The 22,466-nt window shown below is 44.3% G+C and overlaps 1 protein-coding gene across 5 annotated transcripts in view; it reads right to left on the bottom strand.

The window, feature by feature from the left end:
- Positions 1–22,466, bottom strand: part of sptan1 (spectrin alpha, non-erythrocytic 1) — a 125,247-nt gene that overhangs the window by 52,485 nt on the left and 50,296 nt on the right. For 3 of the 5 annotated variants that reach the window (XM_038782416.1, XM_038782418.1, XM_038782415.1), the window contains 11 exons: positions 21,654–21,746; positions 21,261–21,395; positions 19,889–20,037; positions 16,877–16,936; positions 15,205–15,403; positions 8,166–8,264; positions 7,445–7,483; positions 6,896–6,931; positions 4,444–4,491; positions 604–695; positions 212–356 (listed from right to left, as the gene is read on the bottom strand). In XM_038782416.1, the coding sequence (XP_038638344.1) occupies positions 212–356; positions 604–695; positions 4,444–4,491; positions 6,896–6,931; positions 7,445–7,483; positions 8,166–8,264; positions 15,205–15,403; positions 16,877–16,936; positions 19,889–20,037; positions 21,261–21,395; positions 21,654–21,746 (1,095 nt within the window). The remainder of the gene's footprint in view (positions 1–211; positions 357–603; positions 696–4,443; positions 4,492–6,895; positions 6,932–7,444; positions 7,484–8,165; positions 8,265–15,204; positions 15,404–16,876; positions 16,937–19,888; positions 20,038–21,260; positions 21,396–21,653; positions 21,747–22,466) is intronic. The other 2 variants (XM_038782419.1, XM_038782420.1) reach the window with 2 other exon arrangements.

The raw sequence follows: 22,466 nt of genomic DNA, 5'->3' as shown, positions 1-22,466 counted from the left end.
TTTTGAAAGATTTAATTTTGCAATAGCCAGACATCTTCAAAAGATATACACAGTTATCAGTAGCTAGGCTAAATGCACCCTGAAGGGTCAGGTAATCATTAAATATGTTTTGCCAAATTGAAGGCTGCTATTTTGGGAATGGCAAAACCAAACCAGTTCCAGCAACATTCCAGACAGTTGATATTTTATACAGGCTACAAATATAGCTCACTTTATCTCCCAGAGCAGCAAGATCCCGTTCAAATCCCTCATGTTTGCGTTGCAGAGCCTGGACACTTGCTAGGTCATGTCCATAATTATCAGTGTTGAGAGCTTGATTTTTCTCTTCAATCCATTCCTTGGTTTCATCAGCATCTCTACACAATACAAAATCAAATGGGTATTTAAATATTTTGAAAGCTACATTATCATTTCCCTGTATAAAAATCCCAGCCAAATTAGTCCTACAAAATACATGTTATTTTCTAAACATACACATTTTTACAGTTAAGAGAGTGAAGAAAGGGAATGCAAACGGATCTGTTTTCCAGCACACTGCTCCATCTCCCGCCCAAAGTATCAACTGATAGATCTTTACTATTCCAAAATATTACAGCTATTTACCGGTGGAATCTCTGCACTTCATGTGCACTACCCAAGACATGGCTGCGTTCCTCAGACAGCTGTTGTAGGGACTTCCAGCGCTCGTTCAATTCCTGACAAAAGTGAAAAAATTCTAGTTAACCCTGCCCGATACATCAACATCACTGCAGATTTAAATCCTTCCACTCCACTTAACACAGATGTTTTGTTTGGTGTCTTCCTTAACATTTCAGGTCAAAAAAAATCTTCGCTTCAGATCTCTATACATATGTGTGATCTGAATGCGCAAGTTTCAAAAATCCATAACTGCAGAGACAATTGCTCAACATAACAGCAATGTAGCTAACCAGACCCAGGACTCTCTCAACTAGTTAAAATGTCTCAGTCCAGTAAGTAACAAGGATGTATATAGTCCGATTACTTACAGTAGAACTTGCCGCTATTTGTTCAGTATTAGACACATTTGATCGGGTATAGGTGGTAATTGTCAGTCGCTAAGCTCTGTCCTTGTATCCATTGTTCTCACCGTATTCTATGTTGTTGTCCTTATCTGGATAATATTCCTCTTATAAATCTATATTGCCCTTGGAACTACCTTCCACCTCTTGGACATCATTACTGCCTGCTTCATTGCATTTGTTGCCATCTTCTTCTTCCATTTACTTCTTCCCCTCCATACTCCCTTTTTCTATACCATTAGCATCCTCCAATTTGATGCTTCTGTTGCCATTTTCCAACTTGCATCATTCCTCTTCCACAGTCACCCATGTCAACAGTATCTAAAGCATTCCTAATTAATTCATCTTTGTCATCATCCTCATACTTGTGTCACTCTTGTCCACTTTCTCCTTCTCATCTTTTTCCTTAGCTTTCTTTTTTGGAAATGTTTTTTATTGAGTTTTCATATTTTATATCCAACAAATTACAATTAGAAAAAAAACATGCAAAAATTAACATGTATGTTTACAAGTAAGCATCTTCATAATGACAACTGTGGCCACCCCCTTTAACCGGCATACATATTTTACATTCCCCAATATGGTTCAGGCACATGTTTATAGGCATTTATTTACAATTTGGTTTTGGGCCTTAGCTTGCCATCAGACTGTTGCTTGCGGCTTTGTCCTTCCTTTTGTTTTGGAATAATTTTTATTCAAGTTTTCAACAACAAATTTTATCACAACAGAGAAAAACAGTAACCCCTCCCCTCCAATACAAAAACAATAAATTAACAAGAAAAAGAAATAAGCGTAAAACCATGAGAACAAACCCCCATAACTAACCCGTAGCCCTCCTCCTCCCCCTCCTCTTCCCCCCCCCCCCCCCCCCCCTTCCCACGATTCCCGCCCATTTTCCCCTGATTCTGGGCCACCCGACTATTCTTCCTCTTGTTCGTTGGCCACAAACAGGTCCCGGAACAATTGCATGAATGGCTCCCACGTTCTGTGGAAGCCGTCGTCTGGCCCTCGGATGGCGAATTTGATTTTCTCCATTTGGAGAGATTCCGAGAGGTCGGACAGCCAGTCTGCATCTCTGGGTGGTGCTGCTGACCGCCAGCCAAACAGGATTCTACGGCTCTCCATTTGGAGAGATTCCGAGAGGTCGGACAGCCAGTCTGCATCTCTGGGTGGTGCTGCTGACCGCCAGCCAAACAGGATTCTACGGCATGCGATCAGGGAGGCAAAGGCAAGGGCGTCCGCCCTCCTCCCCAGGAATAGATCTGGCTGGTCTGAAACCCCGAAGACCGCCACTATCGGGCATGGCTCCACCCTCACCCCCACCACTTTGGACATAGCCTCGAAGAAGGCTGTCCAGTACTCCACAAGTCTGGGGCAAGACCAGAACATGTGGGTGTGGTTGGCCGGGCCTCTTTGGCACCGTTCACATCTGTCCTCCACCTCCGGGAAGAACCTACTCATACGGTTTCTTGTTAAGTGGGCTCTATGTACCACCTTTAGTTGCGGCAGGCTGAGCCTTGCGCACGTGGAGGTGGAGTTGACCCTATGCAGTGCTTCGCTCCAGAGTCCCCACCCTATCTCAATCTCCAGGTCATCCTCCCATTTCTTTCTTGTTGCGTCCAGTATGGTGTCGTCCCTTTCTACCAGTCGGTCTTACATGTCGCTACAGTTCCCTTTCTCTAGGATACTTGCGTCCAGTAGATCTTCCAGTAGTGTCTGTCGTGGCGGTTGTGGGTACATCCTTGTCTCCTTTCGTAAGAATTTTTTGAGCTGCAGATACCGTAGCTCGTTCCCCCGGCTAGCCAAAATTTCTCTGTCAGTTCGTCCAGTGTTGCGATCCTGCCGTCCGTGTATAGGTCCCTGACTGTCAATGTTCCTCCGTCCTGCCTCCACCTTTTGAAGGTGGCGTCAGTCAGTGCTGGTGTGAACCTATGGTTGTTGCAGATGGGAGCCTTGTCCGACATTTTGGTCAGGCCAAATTGCTACCGCAGTTGGTGCCAGGATTGGAGGGTGGCTGTCACCACTGGGCTGCTGGAGTGTTTTTTGGGTTGGGATGGGAGTGCTGCCGTGGCGAGGGCCCGGAGAGAGTCCCCATGCAGGAGGCCTCCTCCGCACGCACCCACTCGTCCTCTGGCTCCATCCCCTTACTCGCTCGGCTGTTGCCACCCAGTGGTAGAATTGTAGGTTCGGAGGGCTAGCCCCCCCCCCGGATTTCGTTTTTTGTAGGACCTTCTTTGGGATCCTAGCAGTTTTACCCCCCCATACGAACGCCATGATAAGTTTGTCCAGCGCTTTGAAAAAGGCCTTGGGGATGTAGATCGGAGTGGATCTAAACAGGAAGAGGAACCTGGGCAGTACGTTCATATTGATCGTCTGGACTCTCCCCGCGAGGGAGAGTGGGAGTGTGTTCCATCTTTGCAGGTCCTTTTTTACTTCCTCCGTCAGACTGGCGAGGTTCCATTTGTGGATCCCTTTCCAGTCATGGGCTATTTGGATCCCCAGGTAGCGGAATTTGTGTCGGGCTTGTTTGAACGGCAGCCCCTTTAGTGCTCTCTTTCTTTCTCTCTCTCTCCTCTCCTCCCCTCCACCTCCACCCCCCCCCCCCCCCCCCCCCCCCCCCCCAAAAAAAACTCTTTCAGGAACGCGATGATTCCGTCCATGCTGCTTTGTGGGTCCGAGATGTAGAGGAGCAGATCATCTGCATAGAGTGAGACTCTGTGCTCTCTGCCTCCCCTTCCGATGCCCCTCCAATTTTTTGCTGCCCTGAGCGCGATTGCTAGCGGCTCGATTGCTAGCGCGAACAGCAGCGGGGACAGTGGGCATCCTTGTCTGGTGCCCCTGTGCAGCTGGAAGTATTGGGAGTTCGTATTGTTGGTCCGTACGCTCGCCATGGGGGCATTGTATCGGAGTGAATTAGCAAATCTAGTGATTACAATGGTGCTCTATTGTCGCAGTCAAAAGGTCACAAATTTTACTTTGCACCGCTGTAACCAAGGACTTTTCTGTGAATATATATTCTACTTTCTGCATAAAGTTACAAGATATATATTTCAAATATTTATTTATTATTACATGTACACACAAAAAGCACATTCAATATTTAAAGGGTTAACTTATGATGCTAAGACGTACTTTCACAATTATTATTGTTAGCTCAGTTACCACTGGTATACACTTGGAAGCCTTTATAAAAGCTACACGTTTATTTTGCAACACAGAAGTGCAGGGGAGGACTGTACTATAGCTGCGTCATGGGTGACAATAACCATAACAATAGTACACTGACAGTGCACTGTAGCAAATGAGCGAAACGCAGTCACAAAACAGTGAGGAGCTCATCACTGCATGTGAGGAACAGGTGCAAGAGGCAATGACAGAAAGGAGTGGATCCATCAGTTCTTACCTTGATGGCATTAAAGCTAGCCACCGTATGTGTTGCCAGCCGCACAGTCTAAACCGCAACCATGAATCACAGCAGTGGAAAACCAAACCAGTCGGGATCCATCAGTTAGTGAAGAGAAATGTTAAAGTTAGAAATATGCCCACTCAGAACTAACAGAACATGGCATGCAAGAGATCACCATTAACAGAAATCATTAACTGAGTTTAGAATCCCCTTGCTGTAGCCTGTGTAAGTGCAGAATGAGCAAATGCAGGTCACACAGTCTGTGTGAGTAAGTGTAGAATGAGAAAACGCAGGTCACACCCCACAACATTACCATGTCCACGTCCTGACAATTAGGAAAGTCTTCAGTGGCCACAGAAAGAATGAATGGGGAAATCAACAAGCACCAGATTAAAATATACAGGGAAGTTTAAAGATTTAGTGAGAAGAATGGAGCATGTGAGCTCCTTCACAAATAAAAGCATTTTTACATTTTGTGCACAAATGTCACATAACAAGTTAGTCAATTATTCTACTGTATCTCAGATTTGGCTTGGAGATGAAAATCATAATCAAGCACATAGAGCTCTTGAACACTCTCTCCTCTCTCTCTTCCCTCCCCCCTCTCTCTCTTTCTTGCCCCACCACCTCCTCCTCCACATTTCCATATGCTGTTCACTTATGCTGGGAAATAGTTCGACAAATCCCAGCTCGAACGGCAATTGTTCATATGTTAGCCTCTGCGGCGAATGTTCATGTGTTAGCCTTGGCAGCCAAAAATAATCCAACCATCACCAGACATCCACATGTGCATTTTCCAGATAAGGGCTCCAGTGAGCTGGAACAGGGGAACCCCAATCGCTACACCTCAAATATGAATAAATTAGAAAAGATTATTACTTCCCAAATATAATCAAGCAACATTAAAGACTTCTTCTAACTGTATGACTCGTACTTCAATGAGCGTGGTATAAGCAAAATAATTCTGGGCTGGTGGCTGAGAAGCGTTCACATAATTACATAAACTGTATAGGACAGAAACAGGCTACTATGTCCAACTGGTTCATGCTCCACGATCCTCTTCTTTGTTGCACCTCATCAGCATATTCTTCTCTTCCTTTCTCTTTAATGCATTTTTCTGGCTTCCCCTCAAATGCACCCGTGTTATTTGTCACAACCATCCCATGTGCTAGCTTTTAAAAGATTTAGCAGCTCACATATTACCATTCCAAGTTAGTGTGAAGGGACAAAAAGGATTTATACAAGAATTGGATTGTGTTGTTGCGAATAGGATCTTGTCACAAGTGCAGCGTGGAAGAAATAAAAATGATATTATTATGACTGGTTAAAAAGTAGTCATTGAAAAGGCATTTTTCACAAAGCAGTTAGTGATCATGGCTGTAAGATTACAAAACCCTGAAACAGGGTAAATATTTTAGCCATTTTTAAGAAGATGTGTTGTACTGCATATATCATTTAGGTACAATTCACATTTATGAAAAGAGATTTGCTCTGTTCTTTGGATAACAATTCTGCACCAAAGGGGTGCACAGTACAGGGATGTAAACAACAACAACAGGCAGTAAATGGGCATGCCTAAGGTCTGCCTGTATCGCTACAGATTAACTGTGTGTTGGGTCTCTGCAGGGGTTTCTGCTGGATACTGCAGCTCTTCTGCCTAAGTTGCAGTAGATGAACAAGAGTGTGAATGTTCACCCACTGCCCTCCTACCATTGTCTTTAAACAAAGTCTTGTATGTCCAAACCTAATAATAATTAGTGAGGAGGCGTAACTGGAGAGAAAATGGGGTCTAGCTGCAAATTGAGGAGTCCTTGCTTTGACTTAGTCTGCCATTACATTAAAGTGGGTTAAAAAAATGGGCTGATTGACAAGACTTGCAGAGAGTTATCATGAATATTTCCTTGTAGACCACACTGATACAGGTTGAACAGCCCTTATTCGAAACTCAAAAAGCTCTGAAATCTGCACTTGTTTTTTTTCCCCCCCGAGCACCGAAATCATGTTTCTAGTAAAAAAAATAACAGTGTTCACCAGAGATCCGCTAGCTATGCGAAGTTTCACAACTATACCTATAGAATCCGAGACACTATCGGCCCAAGCATTTCGAATAAGGAATGCTCAACCTGTACCAACCCTCAATTGTAGGCCATACGCAATCAAGGAAATGTGGATGAAAGTACGGAATTTGATCACGATTAGACCAGTTTTAAAGTACAAAAACAGTCATTCGATTCATTCAGTTCCTGTGAATCAGTGACCTTGATCACTACAAATTAAATCTTTGCTTTCTACGACTTTGGGCAGGGCAAGGGGAAAACTATGTTGAGAAAGACAAAATAGAATTATAATTAATATGGGTTTGTGGAAAATGATAGAGGCATGGTACAGAACAGCTGGTTTTTCAGTAAAAAAAAAAAGAGCACAGGATTCTTGAAAAGGAAACTCATACCTTCCACGGTGACACACTTTTAGAGTCAGATTCATCCTGTGGAAAGAAAGTACATGAGACATTTGAGAAACTGGATGCTTACAAATTAATTCAGCCACTATACCAACAGAGCATTAACCATGTGGGATGAACTCAGTACAGATCCAACATGGATTTAGTTGAACTATCTTTCAAATGTTCCGCATGTTCCTATGTTTTAATTGCACGGTTTATTTTAGATCAAGCTAATGTTCATGTTAGAATAACACAGAAAAGAATTTGATCCAAACATATAAAACTATTCATGAGAATCGCACCAATAAGGAATGTCTATCTTCATACTTTCCTTTGCAGTAAAGTAACATGTCAAAATGCAAGTTGTAGAGAACAACAGTATCAACCAGTAGCAGATTGTAAAGTACAGATTAAGTCTAGTATCACTTTATACAATACTAGCTTTCTAATGTACATCAGTCTGTCGGTTACAATGGCATTGGTGCCATTTTGATCCAAGATATCAGCTGCGCACAATGCTGTTGATGTTTTGCCTTAATATAATTCATTCAATACCTTGGCAGCTCCTGGGGCAGATCCCACGAGAGGTTGTTCCTGAAATAAGAAAACGGAACAAAAAATATTTAGGAGCAAACTTACGACGAGACACCCCAAACTTACTGGCGATGGGCAGAAACTGAAGGAGGCCAGCAACTGGTCTAAAACACATCCTTAAAAAGTTTGTCAGGCTTAACTCAAGTAATTCCAGGACCAACACAACAGATAGCAAAACAATGTGTAAATTCCACATGAAAGCAGATACTCTGCACAAAATGTCAAATAACCAACTCAATTCCCATTCTTACACTAAATTACAGGATTGATCCAGATGAATCAAGGCGAATTTTCAAAAATGGATTTTTAGGCGGTGAAAGTAAAGGAAGCAAAAGACGATTACACATGGGAGCTGGATAAAGGTAACTGTTGAGGATCGAGATCAGTACTACAGCAGATTATCACACAAATAGATAATTTTGGGAACACTGAGTTAGGAGTTCCTCACAATCAATGTGCAGCTTGAACAACTCCCCCCGCCCCTCCCACCCCACCACCACCCGCCCAACCACCACCCCCAACCAAGAGGGTAACAATAATGCAGCTGGATTTAACACACAGATCTCCTTTGCTCTGCTTATTCCTTAAATGGAATTCAGGGAGAGTAGTTATGTTAAGTGCCAGTTTTATAAACTCATTTTGAAATAAAGTGAGCTGAAAAATGGATGAAATAATACCACACCTGAGCAACTTGAACTTCTTCAACCATCAAACCCTCTGACTCCAGATCGTTTGCCACTTTGTTAATATCTCGCAGGCGAGACTCATTCGCTTTCAGATCCTTAAAACAAAAATAGCTGCTTGGATTAACAATTTTTTTTGACTCAAGTACCTTTTCACGCATCTTGGACACGACTTTAGCACAGGGAGTAGCTGAGGGCAAAAATATCTACACCCTTTTAAAGTGAAATTGGATAAACAATTGGAGAAGATACAGAGTTAGAGAGAGAAAAGATAGATATTAACTCCAGAAAAAAGCTGGCACATACTTGATGATAACTGAAGTATATACACAAATTAGATTTCTAAAAGCGATCTGTCCAACTTTCTTTTCCATGGGCAGCACGGCAGCAGTTGCTTCACAGCTCCAGGGTCCCAAATTCAATTCCCGGCTTGGGTCACTGACTGTGTGGAGTCTGCACGTTCTCCGTGTCTGCGCGGGTTTCCTCTGGGTGCTCCGGTTTCCTCCCACAGTGTGCAGGTTAGATGGATTGGCTATTCTATATTGCCCTCAAGTGTCCAAAAAGGTTTCAGGTAGCGAGGGAATGGACGGGGCTCCATAAGTGGAACTTAACGAAGCTGGTGGAGGAGGCCAGGGAGGATCTTAAGAGGTGAGATACACTGCACTTAACATTGGTGGGGAGGGTCTAGTGGTGAAAATTAAAATTCTGCCGAGGTTCTTTATCTTTCAGGCTCTCCCGATCTTTATACCAAAGGTCTTTTTTTGGGGGGGGGTTCTTGGCGTTGCCAAACTTGCTTCATTATTATTGGCCGGCGAATGTGGACAAGGTGCGGCGGTGGTGGGAAGGAAAAGTGGTAGAGTGGGTTAGGATGGAGAAGGAATCTCTTAAGGGGTCTAATTTGAGGGCTATGGTGACGGCAGCATTGCCAATGGCTCCGAGTAGGTATTCAGGGAGCACAGTGGTGCAGTCCACGGTGAAGATATGGAATTAGCTGAGGAGACATTTTAGGGCCCGGGGGGGGGGGGGGGGGGGGGGGGGGGGGGAGGAGAGAATATGTGTACAGGAGGTGGAGGGAAGTGGGTCTGGTCAAGGTGACGGATTTTTATTTGGAGGAAGGGTTTGCCAGTCTGGAGGAGCTGGGGAGAGGGTGGAGCTGCCGAGAGGTAGAGAGTTCAGGTATCTACAGGTTAGGGACTTTGCACAAAAGGTCTGGAAGTTGTTCCCTAGATTGCTGGGATACACCCTGCTGGAGCAACTGCTGCTTCCAGATGTGGAAGGGGAGGGAACAATTGGGGATATATACAAGTGGCTGGCTGGGGGAGCAGGGAGGAGTGCGGGTGGTGAAGATCAAGGAGAAATGGGAAGCGGAGTTGGGAATGGAGATCAATTGGGCAGTATGGAGTGAGGCACTGCGAAGGCTAAACGGGACCGCCTCTGGTGCAAGGATGAGCCTGATACAGTTTAAGGTGATGCACAGGGTGCATATGACCCGGGCGAGAATGAGTGGGTTCTTTCAGGGGGTAGCAGATGAGTGCAAGAGGTGTGAGCGGGGCCAGCGAATCGTGCGCACATGTTTTGGGGTTGCGAAAAATTGGGAAAATTCTGGGCGGGAGTGTCCGCGGTCTGAGCCAGGATTGTGGAGGAGGGAGTGGACCCAGACTCTTTGGTGGCGATATTTGGGGTTTCAGAGAAGCCGGAGCTCATGGAGAGGAGGAAGGCCGATGTCATGGCCTTCACCTCTCGGATTGCACGGTGCCGAATTTTGCTGGAGTGGCGGTCAGCATCGCCACAAGGGGTAGCAGTACGGTTGGGTGACTTGTAAGACTTCCTGCGGTTAGAGAAGATAAAGTAAGGGGATCAGCAGGAGAGTTTAAGAAAAGGTGGGGAATGTTTGTGACCGTGTTCGAGGAGCTCTTCGTCACCGGGGGTAGTTGAATCCTACAGACTAGGCAGATCCCAAGTAAATCTCTAATCTGTGCTGAGTTAGCAGATGGTGAGAGATCAGTGCTCCAGCTTCAATCACTATCTAGTAATCTGGCTGGAAGAATAAAATGTCTTGATACCAGGCAAGGACAGAGTCAGGTTTGGATGTGATGTCACCGCAGCTAAGTGGCTTGTTCATTCTCACAGTCTTGGCTCACCAATTGGTTAAGAATTGGTAGAGCAGCTGAAATGAGCTAATTGAAGAAAGCAGCTTAAACCAGTTTTTTCTGTAACTGCAGTCAGTGAACTCCCAAATTTGAAAAGGATATACAAACAGACATTTCAATGCAAATTACATTGATTTCTAGCTGGCTGGTACGGTGGCACAGTGGTTAGCACTGCTGCCTCATGGCACCAAGAACCCAAGTTGAGCCCTGAAACCTTACTTTCAGGGCTCAAAGGAGCTGCTGAAGTTAATTCAATGAGATTGAATAAGACACAAGGATGGCAAGACAGGCAACGCATCACAGATGCTGCATGTGGAAGCTCCTGGATGCCAGTATGATCCAGGGTAAACACATTTGTGGCTTAAGGAGCTTTGGCTCAATCACTGAGCTGGAGGCTGAGCTGCAGACACTGCAATGCATCAGGGAGGGGAAAGCTACCCGAATACCTTGTACCAGGAGGCAGTCACACCTCTTGGGTCAGGGACAGGAGAGAGTGACTGTGAGTGAGGCCGGTAAGGGGGATCCAGATCCAGATAGCAGGAGCCTTAATCGTCACTTTTTTTGTCCTAAACGTTCTTTCAGCTTATTTTGATGAGAATGGGCGCTGCGCGATGGGTGAGCTGACTGGTCGCAGGAATCCTCTCTAGTGGGGGGAGCAAAAGGGAATGTAGAAGTAATAGCAATAGTAGTAATATGGGAGAGTATAGGGAAGGGAATTGACACTGTTCCCTGCAGCAAAGTGCGAGAATCCAGAAAGTCGTGTTGCCTGCCCCGGTGTCAGGGTTCGGGACATCTGCTCAGGGTTGGAGATAACTTGCAATGGGAGGGAGAAGTTCCAGGTGTCACCACGGAATAGGGCACCAAGCCCCTGGTTACATAATTAATGAGGCAGGACCCAGAAGATACGGCACGGTTTCCCACTGGCCTCCGCCGTCTGCCTCGGGACTTTGTTCCGGATGGGTGTGATGGAGAACATCTTGCAGGGCCAACTAAAGGTGGCCGTCTACTTGGGACACGGTCCTCATCACGGGAGTCACACTGATTAACCTACAGGAAGTACTCTGGCGCTTTTCCCATGTAGGCACCCGGCTGAAGAGGAGCAAGTGTGTGTTTGCACGGTGACCTACCTCAGTTCTTGGGTTGTGGTACTGAAAACAGGTTGAGAAGATAGAATGGCCAAGAACAGAAATCGTCTTATGAGGCTCTGGCTGGAATCAATACTGGCCATCTGCAAGAGCACTCAAATCAATGAATAAACTTGTTATCGCTATACAGACTTTGTGGTTACCCACTCCAAAGAATAAGACCACGCTGGAGTATGTAACAAACTTCCAGACACAGGTGATCAACTTTGCAGCAGAGGGAAGAACAAACAAAAGAAGCCAGACTCCATAATGAGCTGATGGTTGGTGAGTCAAAGGTGTTTCAGAGGACAATGGCTCTTGATTGAATCACCATGGAGAAACAGGTAATCGGTGATCCTGTCTTTCCCATTAACAAATTTGGGTCTGGATGGGACAATGACCAGTTGTGGGTGTATACCTATGACTCAATGCTAGCATACGAGTATAAAGAAAGGGACATCAGAACAGACCCTCAGCAATAACTTGGGAGTCCCCCCAGGCACAACCACTGCAAGAAGGATGTCGGATTTTGAACCCAGAGAAGACATACACATCATCGTAGCCTGCCTACCTCCTTCACTAAGTGTGTATAAAACCCAAAGCTCAGCTGTGAATCTGAGTTACAGTTTGTTGAGCAAGAGAATTGGGAGTAAAATTGCATTAAACCGTGAACCTATTTTGTCTTTAGTTCATCCTGCAAATAAGGGCACCTAAAAAACTGGTCGAAAGTATCCAAAGTCACTACAGATACAACAGGGTGGACTGTAATGGTTTAAACCCGTTGGAAGATAAGGTTCATGCGAAAAGAACGCCACTCAACTCTGGTCATTTTTAGGCCTAGTCAACTATTATGGGAAGTTCATCGACAACTCGGCCACTCTGTTGGCTCCACTCCACGTGCCATTGAGGAAGGACCAGGAGTGGTGCTGGGGCCCTTCACAGGAGAAAGCACTTATTGCCTTTAAGAAGCATCTGTCCTCCATGCAACGTCTTGGGCATTAAAATCCGGCTAGGCCCCTAATCATGACATGTGATGCTTCCCCCATGGCATCAGGGCACTGCTGGCTCATGACAGGGACGACAGCATGGAATGCCCTATCGCGTTTGCTTCTAGAACTCTGGCGGACGCAGAGCAATGTTACGCTCAGATAGAGGAGGTGATCTTTGGGATGTTCCACCAATTTGTTTATGGGCAACAATTTGTGATTGTAACTGACCACAAGCCGCTGCTCGGCCTCTTCAGGGAGGGTAAGAGAATCCCTCCATTTGCATAGTCTAGGATCTAACATTGGGCTAGATCCTAGCTTTCTGCATTCCAGCACCGCTCGGACATGCAAATTACTCATGTGGGTGCCCTTGGTCATTTCCCATGAGCGCCCCATACAACTCTGTGGTGGATAAGGTAATTCTGACTCAACTAATGGGCACCTTGCCGGTGATGGCTGCTCATTTGCGCACTTGGACACAGCGGGCCCAGGATTGGCGAAGGTTTGCCTCAAGCTGTTGAGCGGCAAGAGAAAGGAAGCCCTTCTGGTAACGCTACAGCCTTTCTCTCAGGAGTTAACCACGCTCAGTGTAGAAGACGTCATTTGTGGGGAGCCAATGTAGTCATCCCCCACCCCACAGGGTCAGGAAGCCCTGTCAGGACCTTCAGTGGCCATCTTCAGTTGGCCAGCGCCCAAAATGAAAATGTTGGCCCACAGTGATGTCTGGTGGCCCAGTATCAATTGGAACATCAAAAAGGGTTGTGTGCAGCTGCTCAGTGTGCCAAGAGCATTAGAAGCTTCCACAGCAGCTTTCATTCACCCTTGGGAATGGACGGGGCACGCATGGGTACGCCTATATATGGATTTTGCGGGTCCTTTTCTGGGCTCCATGTTCCTCATGCTTGTGGATGCTCACTCTAAGTGGCGAGCACGTAAGATGGTCTCCATGCCATCCAGGGCCATGATAGAGAAGCTCTGGGGCGTTTTTAGCACTCATGGAATTCCTGAGGTCCTGGTGGCAGATCATTATGCACCTTTCACTAGCAAAGAATTTGCCATATTTAAGAAGGGGAACAGCATTCGGGATGTTTGAAGTGTTCCTCATCACCCCTCGTCTAATGGTCCAGCAAAAAGCATAGTCCAGACATTCAAAAAGGTTCAAAGAAGCAATCCACGGGGTTTATGGACACACGACAGGTGCGGCTCCTTTTTAATTATCGAATGGTGTCCCATGTGAATTGCCCTGGTGGAGGTGTTGATGGGTTGCAGACTCCATACCCAGGTAAGTCTGCCACATCCAAGTCGAGGAAGGAAGGTTGCAGTACAACAGTAATCGCAGAAACACCACCATGACTGGGGAATGTCTGGGCACATATTTCACTCCAGAGTTACAAACTACACTCGTAAATTTGGCGATGGGAGCATTGTGGCTCCCTGTAGTAGTACTGGGACATACAGACCCAGTTTTTTTTTTTTTTTAATACAAAAAGGTCCAGATTCAAGGGAAGGCCCATGGCAAACAGTTGGACCACCTGAGAAGGCCAGAGCCCACCCAGCTCTACTCCCAACCGGCGGTATTGGAGTTTTCACCGCGTCAGGAACCTTCCTGGGTCTGTTATGTAGCAACATAAAGGCGACCCAAAGCAAGTGAGTTTTAGTCCTCCCAGCAAGGATTGTACTGGGTGCGATATGTTGCTTTGAGCAGAACTATGTAAATAGTTGATAAATCAATGTTCGTTTTTCACCAGTGCTCTCAAGTTAATAAAGCTCCCAACATCACTGACCCACTATCGAAGAAAGTTGATGGGCCTCCTGAAAAAGAAAATGGATCTCCAGGAACGGCGAGGCTCGAAGATGGACCTCCTCAATGACAAAATCCGGAAGATCCAGCTGCAGATGTTCCCTCCACCCCTGCTGTGGTGTTCCAGGTCCAGGGTTGTTGGAAGTCTCTAGGAGGCAGCCCTGCTACTGCCTTTTTTTTCCCCCAGAAAGAGTTCAGGTGCTTCCCAACTTCTACGTGTCATGTTGCTCCAGACATGTTCTTGACCAGTGTGTTTTGCCACTGCAGTAACAGACATTCATGCATGAGTGAAGATTCCAGTTGGGCCTTCAACAGGTTTGTTGATTCAGTGGCAGGTACCAGGAGAAAATCCCATGAGAAATACACGCCAGCATAAAACTGATTTTTGTACTCCTGCTGAATTCTACCCCCACTGACCCATCATTGAGCCTGCCAGAGCAGCATTGGGAGAATTCAGCCCATTAGGTAGCACAGTTGCTTCACAGCTCCAGGGTCCCAGGTTCGATTCCTGTCTTGGGTTACTGTCTGTGTGGCGTCTGCACGTTCTCCCTGTGTCCGCGTGGGTTTCCTCCGGGTGCTCCGGTTTCCTCCCAATCCAAAAAAGGATAGGTGGGGTTACGGGGATAGGGTGGAGGCATGGGCTTAAGAACGGTGCTCTTTCCAAAGGCCGGTGCAGATCAATGGGCTGAATGGCTTCCTTCTGCACTGTAAATTCTACGATTCTAATTCTGTTTCTCGCTTTCCAAAGATGTTGTCATACCTGCTGAGCTTTTCCAGTACTCTGCTTTTATTATTATTATAAATCTTCTAATTATAGTTTGTTGTAAACAGAGAACTGGAAATAATGGCACTGGCCTTTTAACCATAAAGCCAATATGTCAAGCAGCTAAAGATGAAAGAGCCACGGTATTCACATCTATTTTATGTGTTGATGTCACTACTGAATCGGAATAGTTCAAACTAAAAGCTTTACTTACTTTTTGGAAGTCATCAAACTTTTTCTGCAGTCCTTCCACTTGTTCCAGGTCAGCCGCCACTTCCTCACTGGTCAATGCTGACTCCTTCTCATTGATCCACTGCTGCAGCTCACTGGCCTCACGAAAAAGCATGAACTTCTTACAGCTTTTTTCCAGCATATTCTTCCGTTTTAAGCCCAGTTCCAGAATTGACTGGTATCTGAAAGGAGATAGGATCAACAAAGTCACCCTACAGCAAACTGAAACATTTAAATAAACATCCCCAAAAATTGTCAAAATATGGAATTGCTGATGAAGATGGATAGCAAATCAGAACGAAAAACCTCAAATCTGATATCGCTGACACTTACTACTCAAGTAGCTTGAATGTTGCTCAGTCTGTATTGAAGAATGATCAGCCTTATGTAACAAGGGATGGGCTACGTATTCACAAAACCTTCCATAATTACCATCGTCAATATAAACGCCCATGGATTCACCCCACTCTACTTTCTCAGCTGCACCCTTCAGTCCTATGACTCCACTTTACTGTGCTCCTAAATATTTTAAGTAATCATTAAATAGCACAAAAAGTTTGAAAGCTTTCTTTAATAATATTTGGATCCTAAAGGTGAAGTGGATTCAAAATAGAAAGTTTAGAATCACAAATTTTGAGTCAAGTTTTTGGATTTCAACATGCATACAATCTTTTAGAAACCAGAAAACTGCATACCCTTTTACGAATGGAGAAATATTTCAGCTGCACATTCAAAAACAAAACAAGTTGGAATACCTTGCACATTTAGTTCTATCCCTTCCAAATAGTTTGAATGTAGTACTTCCAAAAAATCAATCAAATGTTTTATGTTTGGTAGCTAAATGGCTTTGAACTTGAAATGGAATAAAAACGTCAGACGAACAAGAGTACTGGACGTGGTCAATAAAAATTGACTTCTCAGCTCATAATTGATCGGACATTTAATTCCTTTTGTTTAATTTTCTATGATTAATTCCTTTTTGTTTTATTTTCTATAATTGAAGGTAAATATAAATTAAACAGTGATTCAACTAATTTGCTAAGAAGTATAGTCATTTACCAAGAGAGAAATTCAGGATTTTGGTATAGAATAATTAGTCACCCTACCCAAATCCCCAACATACACTGCATGCTCAATACATTTACTTGAGACTTGTTAAATATAGTTATACTCTTGTTAAGCTTGCTGAATCTGACTGACCCAGATCTCTAACAATTTCATCATATCTCACCAGTTGATTGCACTCACTCAACAATAAAACAGCCATCACCACAAATCTCAGCTGGAACTATGTTTTCCAAGGTTCTGTTCCATTCCCCAAAATTCAGATATTTAAATTTTTATTTGCATGCTTATGTGTGCTACCTAAGCAATGGCAGAAGTCAGCTAATGAATTAAAACAGAATAGTGCACCTAAAACGGTGAATCATGCCAACTTTCACACTCCTCCCATTAGGAAACGGGAAAAGCTTCATCTCCCCACAATGTAACTGGAGTGTCCAGTTGGCCCGTTTTAGCAGTTAGAACTTGGCAAGCAAGTTCCTTCAAGCTAGTAAAATGATATTTAATTCACTCATCCAGCGTCCATGAGCATTAGCAAAATGAATGGAAGCACAAGAGAGCACACTGCGTGAGAAAGAGCCGAACCTACTCACAATTCCTCCACCTGCTTCATACGGAGCACAACGCTGCCAACCTCCTTAGCTAGCAGAGCCCTGGACAGACAGAAGGAGCAGAGCACAGCATGCACCATTAGTAGATTAAAGGTTAAAAGCAGCTGCTAAAGAAAGGAAAATTAGTAGTACATGGCAAGAATCAGCAAGGAAAGTCCCAGGAGCAACAGATAAAAGCGACAAGCAACTGCTGAAAAGACTGCGGCTTGATTAGTAACAAGCAACAGAGCTGCCTGGCAAAACAAAGGAAGTTCACACAGTCAATTAAAGCAACAATACCCAGTTCCATGCATTTTTCAGCATACATACGTCATTTCTCTCCCATTCTCCACTACCAAACTATTGCCAGGTAGCAAGCAACAGTTAAGTGTTGGCTTCTAACCAATTATGTTGAGCATTATAACACGCTGTTCAAGTTAGATATTTAGATGGTCTGAATTGACTTGGAATGTACAATGACATACAACCTGCATTAAAGGTGGATCTGGGGAAACCAAACTGGAAGATTCTGCAGAAGAGAGTTAAATTGTACTGTAGACAATAGACTTGCACCAAGAATCATAGAATTTTACAGCACAAGGATAAATTGCACCTGTACTAGTTTTCTGTACAGCCCATCACACCTGTATTAGTTTTCTGAATAGAGCTATATTTGTTGAGTAGCCTCTCAATTTATATTTTAAAACGCTTAGCCATTTTCCTTTCTATTAATGTGGATTTTGCTTCAGTCACTGTTTCAGAAAGACCAAATGACCCTCGTCAGAAAGAACCTTTACTTTGGTGATTTTATATCTCTGGTTATGAACTCATTAGCCAGTGAAAATAGTCAGTCCGTCCGTGTCCCCCTCATTGAAACTTTTATCAGAATTGATCTTAACCTTCTCGGTTCTAATGAAAAGAATTGGTATTTCTAGTCTCTGCTTATAACTAAATCATTTTATCCCTGGTACCCACAGTGAATCTTTTCTGTACTCAGTCCACGGCCTTGATATCCTTACTCAAGTAGAGTAGCCTAAATTGGACACAGTATTCTCGCTGCAGCCTAACCAATGAATCAAACAGATTTAGCGTCCCTGCTTTTGTAATCTATGCCATACATTAACTTCTGAAGCCCAAGATGCAACATGTTCATCAATTTGTCCTTTCTTCTTTGAATTTTGTGTGCATCTGAATTCCTAGGTTTCTAAGTGGTACCATTATATATCTTCTACTTATTGTATTTCTGATTTTGATTGTCGCGATCCACTAACCTGTTGATGTCCTCCTAAAGTCACTTTGCAGTTACTCATCCCCTATTTTTATTTTGTCTGTAAAGTCTAACAATAGTTCCAACACAGACTTATGGGACATCATAGTTACATCACTTCAATGAGAAAATCTATTCTCGGGTTTATATTTCCTAATTTTAAACACAACATTTTCTTCCTTTACCTTCTTAAAATAACCCTCTAAATTTAACTTTTAGCCAATCTGTGCTGTCTGCTTCAAATTTTTCAGAAATTTAGAGTACCCAACTCTTTTTTTCGAATTAAGGGGCAATTTATCGTGGCCAATCCACCTATCCTGCACATCTTTGGGTTGTGGGGGCGAGACCCACGCAAACTCCACTTGGATAGTGACCCGGGGCTGGGATCGAATTTTGGACCTCAGCGCCGTAAGGGAGCAGTGCTAACCACTGTGCCACCTTGCCACCCTCCGTCTATTTCTAATTAACCCATGTCCTTTAAAGTCAGTATTAATTAGATATTGTATGATGGTTTACAAAAGCTTACCCGCTACCAATGTAAATTAATAATGAATGGATCACCTTCTTTATTGAACAGACGTTGTTACAACAACCTTATAAGTTCATAAGGAATAGGAGTAGAATTAGGCCATTTGGCCCATCGAGTCTGCTCTGCCGTTCTATCATGGCTGATATGTTCCTCGTCTGCTACCTACAATGTTACAGACCAAGCGCTGGATTGCGAAATCAGCCAGAGCATCTCCTCCCTAGAACACATGACCTAGGACCAGGAGTAGGCAATTTAGCCTCCCGAGACTAACACCCTCAAAGTGATCATGGCTGATTCCCTCAAGCTCTTTGACAGAATTTCCAATTCATGCTGCTTTCTGACTTTTTTCAGCATTTGCAGGTGAATGCTTCTGTCAGGGGTCAGGGCCTATTATTCCACCTACATTTCCAGTGCTGTTTCCTTAATTCTTATCATACCTCACTGTCCTTACCTTTTCGTTTCTGCCATTAAAACACATCAGGACATGGGGCTGAATTCTCGGATCCCCCAGCCGCTTGTTTCTCGGTGGTGCGCCACTTGCTGGTGGCAGGATTTTTACTCCCACTGCTTGTCAATGGGATTACCCATTGAAACCACCCCCGCCGGAGTTACACTGCCAGCGGGAACAGAGAATCCCAGCCATGATTTAGTTTTGGTGAAATGCCCACAATGACTGAATGGGCTACCATTCTCTGTTTGATTCATACACAGAAATGGAGAAATGCTACAGGAATTGGTCACAACAGGAGCAGGGAAGGAAAGAAATGAACAACATTAAGGGAATTTAAAATGGTCAAATTCATAGGAAGACCAACATAAGATACCATTATAATGAATCATAAAAAGCACAGAAGAGGGTCATTTAGCCCATTGTGCCCATGTCATCTTGAGAGCTGGCCAATTTATCCCACTCTCATAGTCTTTCCCCTTAGACCTGAAATTGTTTGCCGGTTCTAGAAGCCTTCAAAACAAATAAACGATGTTGGGAATTTTAACTAGTATAGGATGGCACCAACGGAGGGTCAATATCTTCCTACAAGAAAACTATCAAATGCCAACACTAGCATAGTTAGTACAACCCAACATGAAAAGGAAATACACATCCAACTGAACCAAAAGTGGACGAGGGGAGGATGTATTCTTGTTGTACAGTCCTTAGTACAAAATGCTCCACTGCACAAAATATGCCAGGTAGTAAAGGGCATGTTTAATTACTCACTGGTTGTCAATCTGTTCCTGGCGCATTGCAATGCTACTTGAATCCTCCAGCAGATTTTCACGTGATGTAGACTGCGCTGGGTCCAATTTCTTGACATAGGCAGCAGGAACAAAGCCCTGACGATCATTCACTTCCACTTTCCACCAATCCTTTAAAATAAAATCACGGACAAATATCAACATCCTGAGCATTACCGTGGACCAGAAACTGGACTAGCCATATAAATACTACGGCTAGAAGAACAGGTCAGAGGCTAGGAGTCTTTCAGCAAGTAACTCACCTCCGGCTCCCTACAACCAGCCTACTATCGACAAGGCGCCCAAGGAGCGTGATGGAATACTCTCCACTTGCATGGGCGAGTTCAACTTCAACAACACCCAAGAAGCTTGACAACATCCAAGACAAAGCAGCTTGCATGATTGGCACCCCTTCCACAAACATTCACTCCCTCCGCTACTGACGAACAGTGGCAGAAAAATGTCCCATCTACAAGATGCATTGCAGAAACACCCTGAGATTCCCATGGAAAACCTACGACCATTACCATAAGGGCAGCAAATGCATGGGAACACAGCCCCCTGGACGTTCCCCTCCAAGCCACTCACCACCCTGACCTGGAATAATATTGTCATTGCTTCACTGTCGCTGGATCAAAATCTAGTACTCTCTCCTCAACAGCACTGTGGGTGCGCATACACCACAAGGACTGCAGCAGTTCAAGGCAGCTTGCCAGAAGCTTCTCAAGGGTAATCGGGGATGGGCAATAAATAGTGGCCAAGCGCTCCCATCCCGTAAATTAATTTTTAAAAAAACAGCTGTACAAAAAAAGTACAGGCCCTAAATGAGCTGATCCTAATGAGAAGCAGGTCTGCTCTGACTACTCTTCACAACAAGCCCTTGGCAGGACCTCACACACGCTCAGACGTATCTGGATAAAGCTATGTTGATTCATTCCATAACTCAGTAAAGAAGGAGAATATCACTACTACAGGTGCATTTTAATTCTGCAACTATGATAAACAGGACTAGCAAAAGCTGCCATTTTCTTAAGAGCGTTAAACGGTTTTCAAAAATAGATCCCAAATATAATAATTAATGTTCAGCTGAAGTAAAAAGCAACAGGCACACAACAATGTTGGCTACTGTCAACTTCTAAAGCATTAAAATATAATGACACCCAGAACACAGGCGTTATGTCAATCCACAATAAAGGATTACTCCAACATGGACTACAGCCAAGTGGATAATGATAAACAATCCAAGATGAGCATAATCAGTTGAATATTCAAAAGAAACAAATATTAAAATAACAGTGTGGGAATTAGTCACTGCTAATGTTCCAGCATCTCTACAAGTCCAACCCATTTCTTACCTTGTTGGTACTGTTTAGTAAGGTAAGAATATCCCCTTTCTTCATGGTCACTTCACGAGGGCTCTTCTCCTGGTAATCATACAAGGCCAAAACCAGTTCTTTTCCAGTTTCATCATCTGTGGGAGCCACTTGTTGCTGAAGAGAAGGGAGAAGAGATTTGCCAATTAATTTCAGGGCAAATTTTGAATATCAGACCCACAAATTATTTAGTACAGAATGATTTCTACCTGTGGTTTGAATTCTACCTGAGAATTGAACTACATCAGACAAGTTTGTGGTTGGCTTTTGAATACAGTGCAATAATTACATTAGTAAAGGCAAACCTGCAAAAATGCTTTTAAATGTTTTTTTTAAATGTAAATTATGGTAAAATAACAAATCATAATGCCTTACACGGCAGGCTTGAGCTTGTTCCTTCAGTGCCTGAATGCTGCTTCCATATGCAATTAGATCAGACATCAAAGCTTCATGTTTCTTCAGTAGGGCCTGGATTTTATAAATAAATAAATAAAGATTTAAAATAATTTTTATTGAAATTTTTACAAAATATAAACATCACAACTATATTAACAAAACAACCGCGGTAACAACCCAAGAACAACACCCACCCATCTTCAAACGCAACTACAAACAAAAGAAAAAACAAAAGAACACCCAAACAACAAAAGGGAAAGAAATAACACCCGCCACATCCCCCAAACCCATGTACACAGTTCTCTCTCCCACCGAACCAAACCCCCCCCCCACCCCAGGGTTGCTGCTGCTGCTGGCCTATTTCCCGACCGTTCCGCCAGGAAGTCCAGGAAAGGCTGCCACCGCCTAAAGAACCCTTGTACTGATCCCCTCAGGGCAAATTTCACCCTCTCCAATTTAATGAACCCCGCCATATCATTGATCCAGGCCTCCACGCTTGGGGGCCTCACATCCTTCCATTGGAGCAAGATCCTCCGCCAGGCTATTAGGGACGCAAAGGCCAGAACACCGGCCTCTTTCGCCTCCTGCACTCCCGGCTCCACTGCAACCCCAAAAATTGCGAGTCCCCAGCCTGGCTTGACCCTGGATCCCACCACCCTCGACACCGTCCTTGCTACCCCCTTCCAAAACTCCCCCAGCGCTGGGCACGCCCAAAACATATGGGCGTGGTTCGCTGGGCCCCCTGAGCACCTAGCACACCTGTCTTCGCCCCCGCAAAACCTACTCATCCTC

Source organism: Scyliorhinus canicula, chromosome 21, assembly GCF_902713615.1.
Source record: "Scyliorhinus canicula chromosome 21, sScyCan1.1, whole genome shotgun sequence".
NCBI classification, from domain to species: Eukaryota; Metazoa; Chordata; class Chondrichthyes; order Carcharhiniformes; family Scyliorhinidae; genus Scyliorhinus; species Scyliorhinus canicula.
This window is presented reverse-complemented; position numbering and strand designations above follow the sequence as displayed.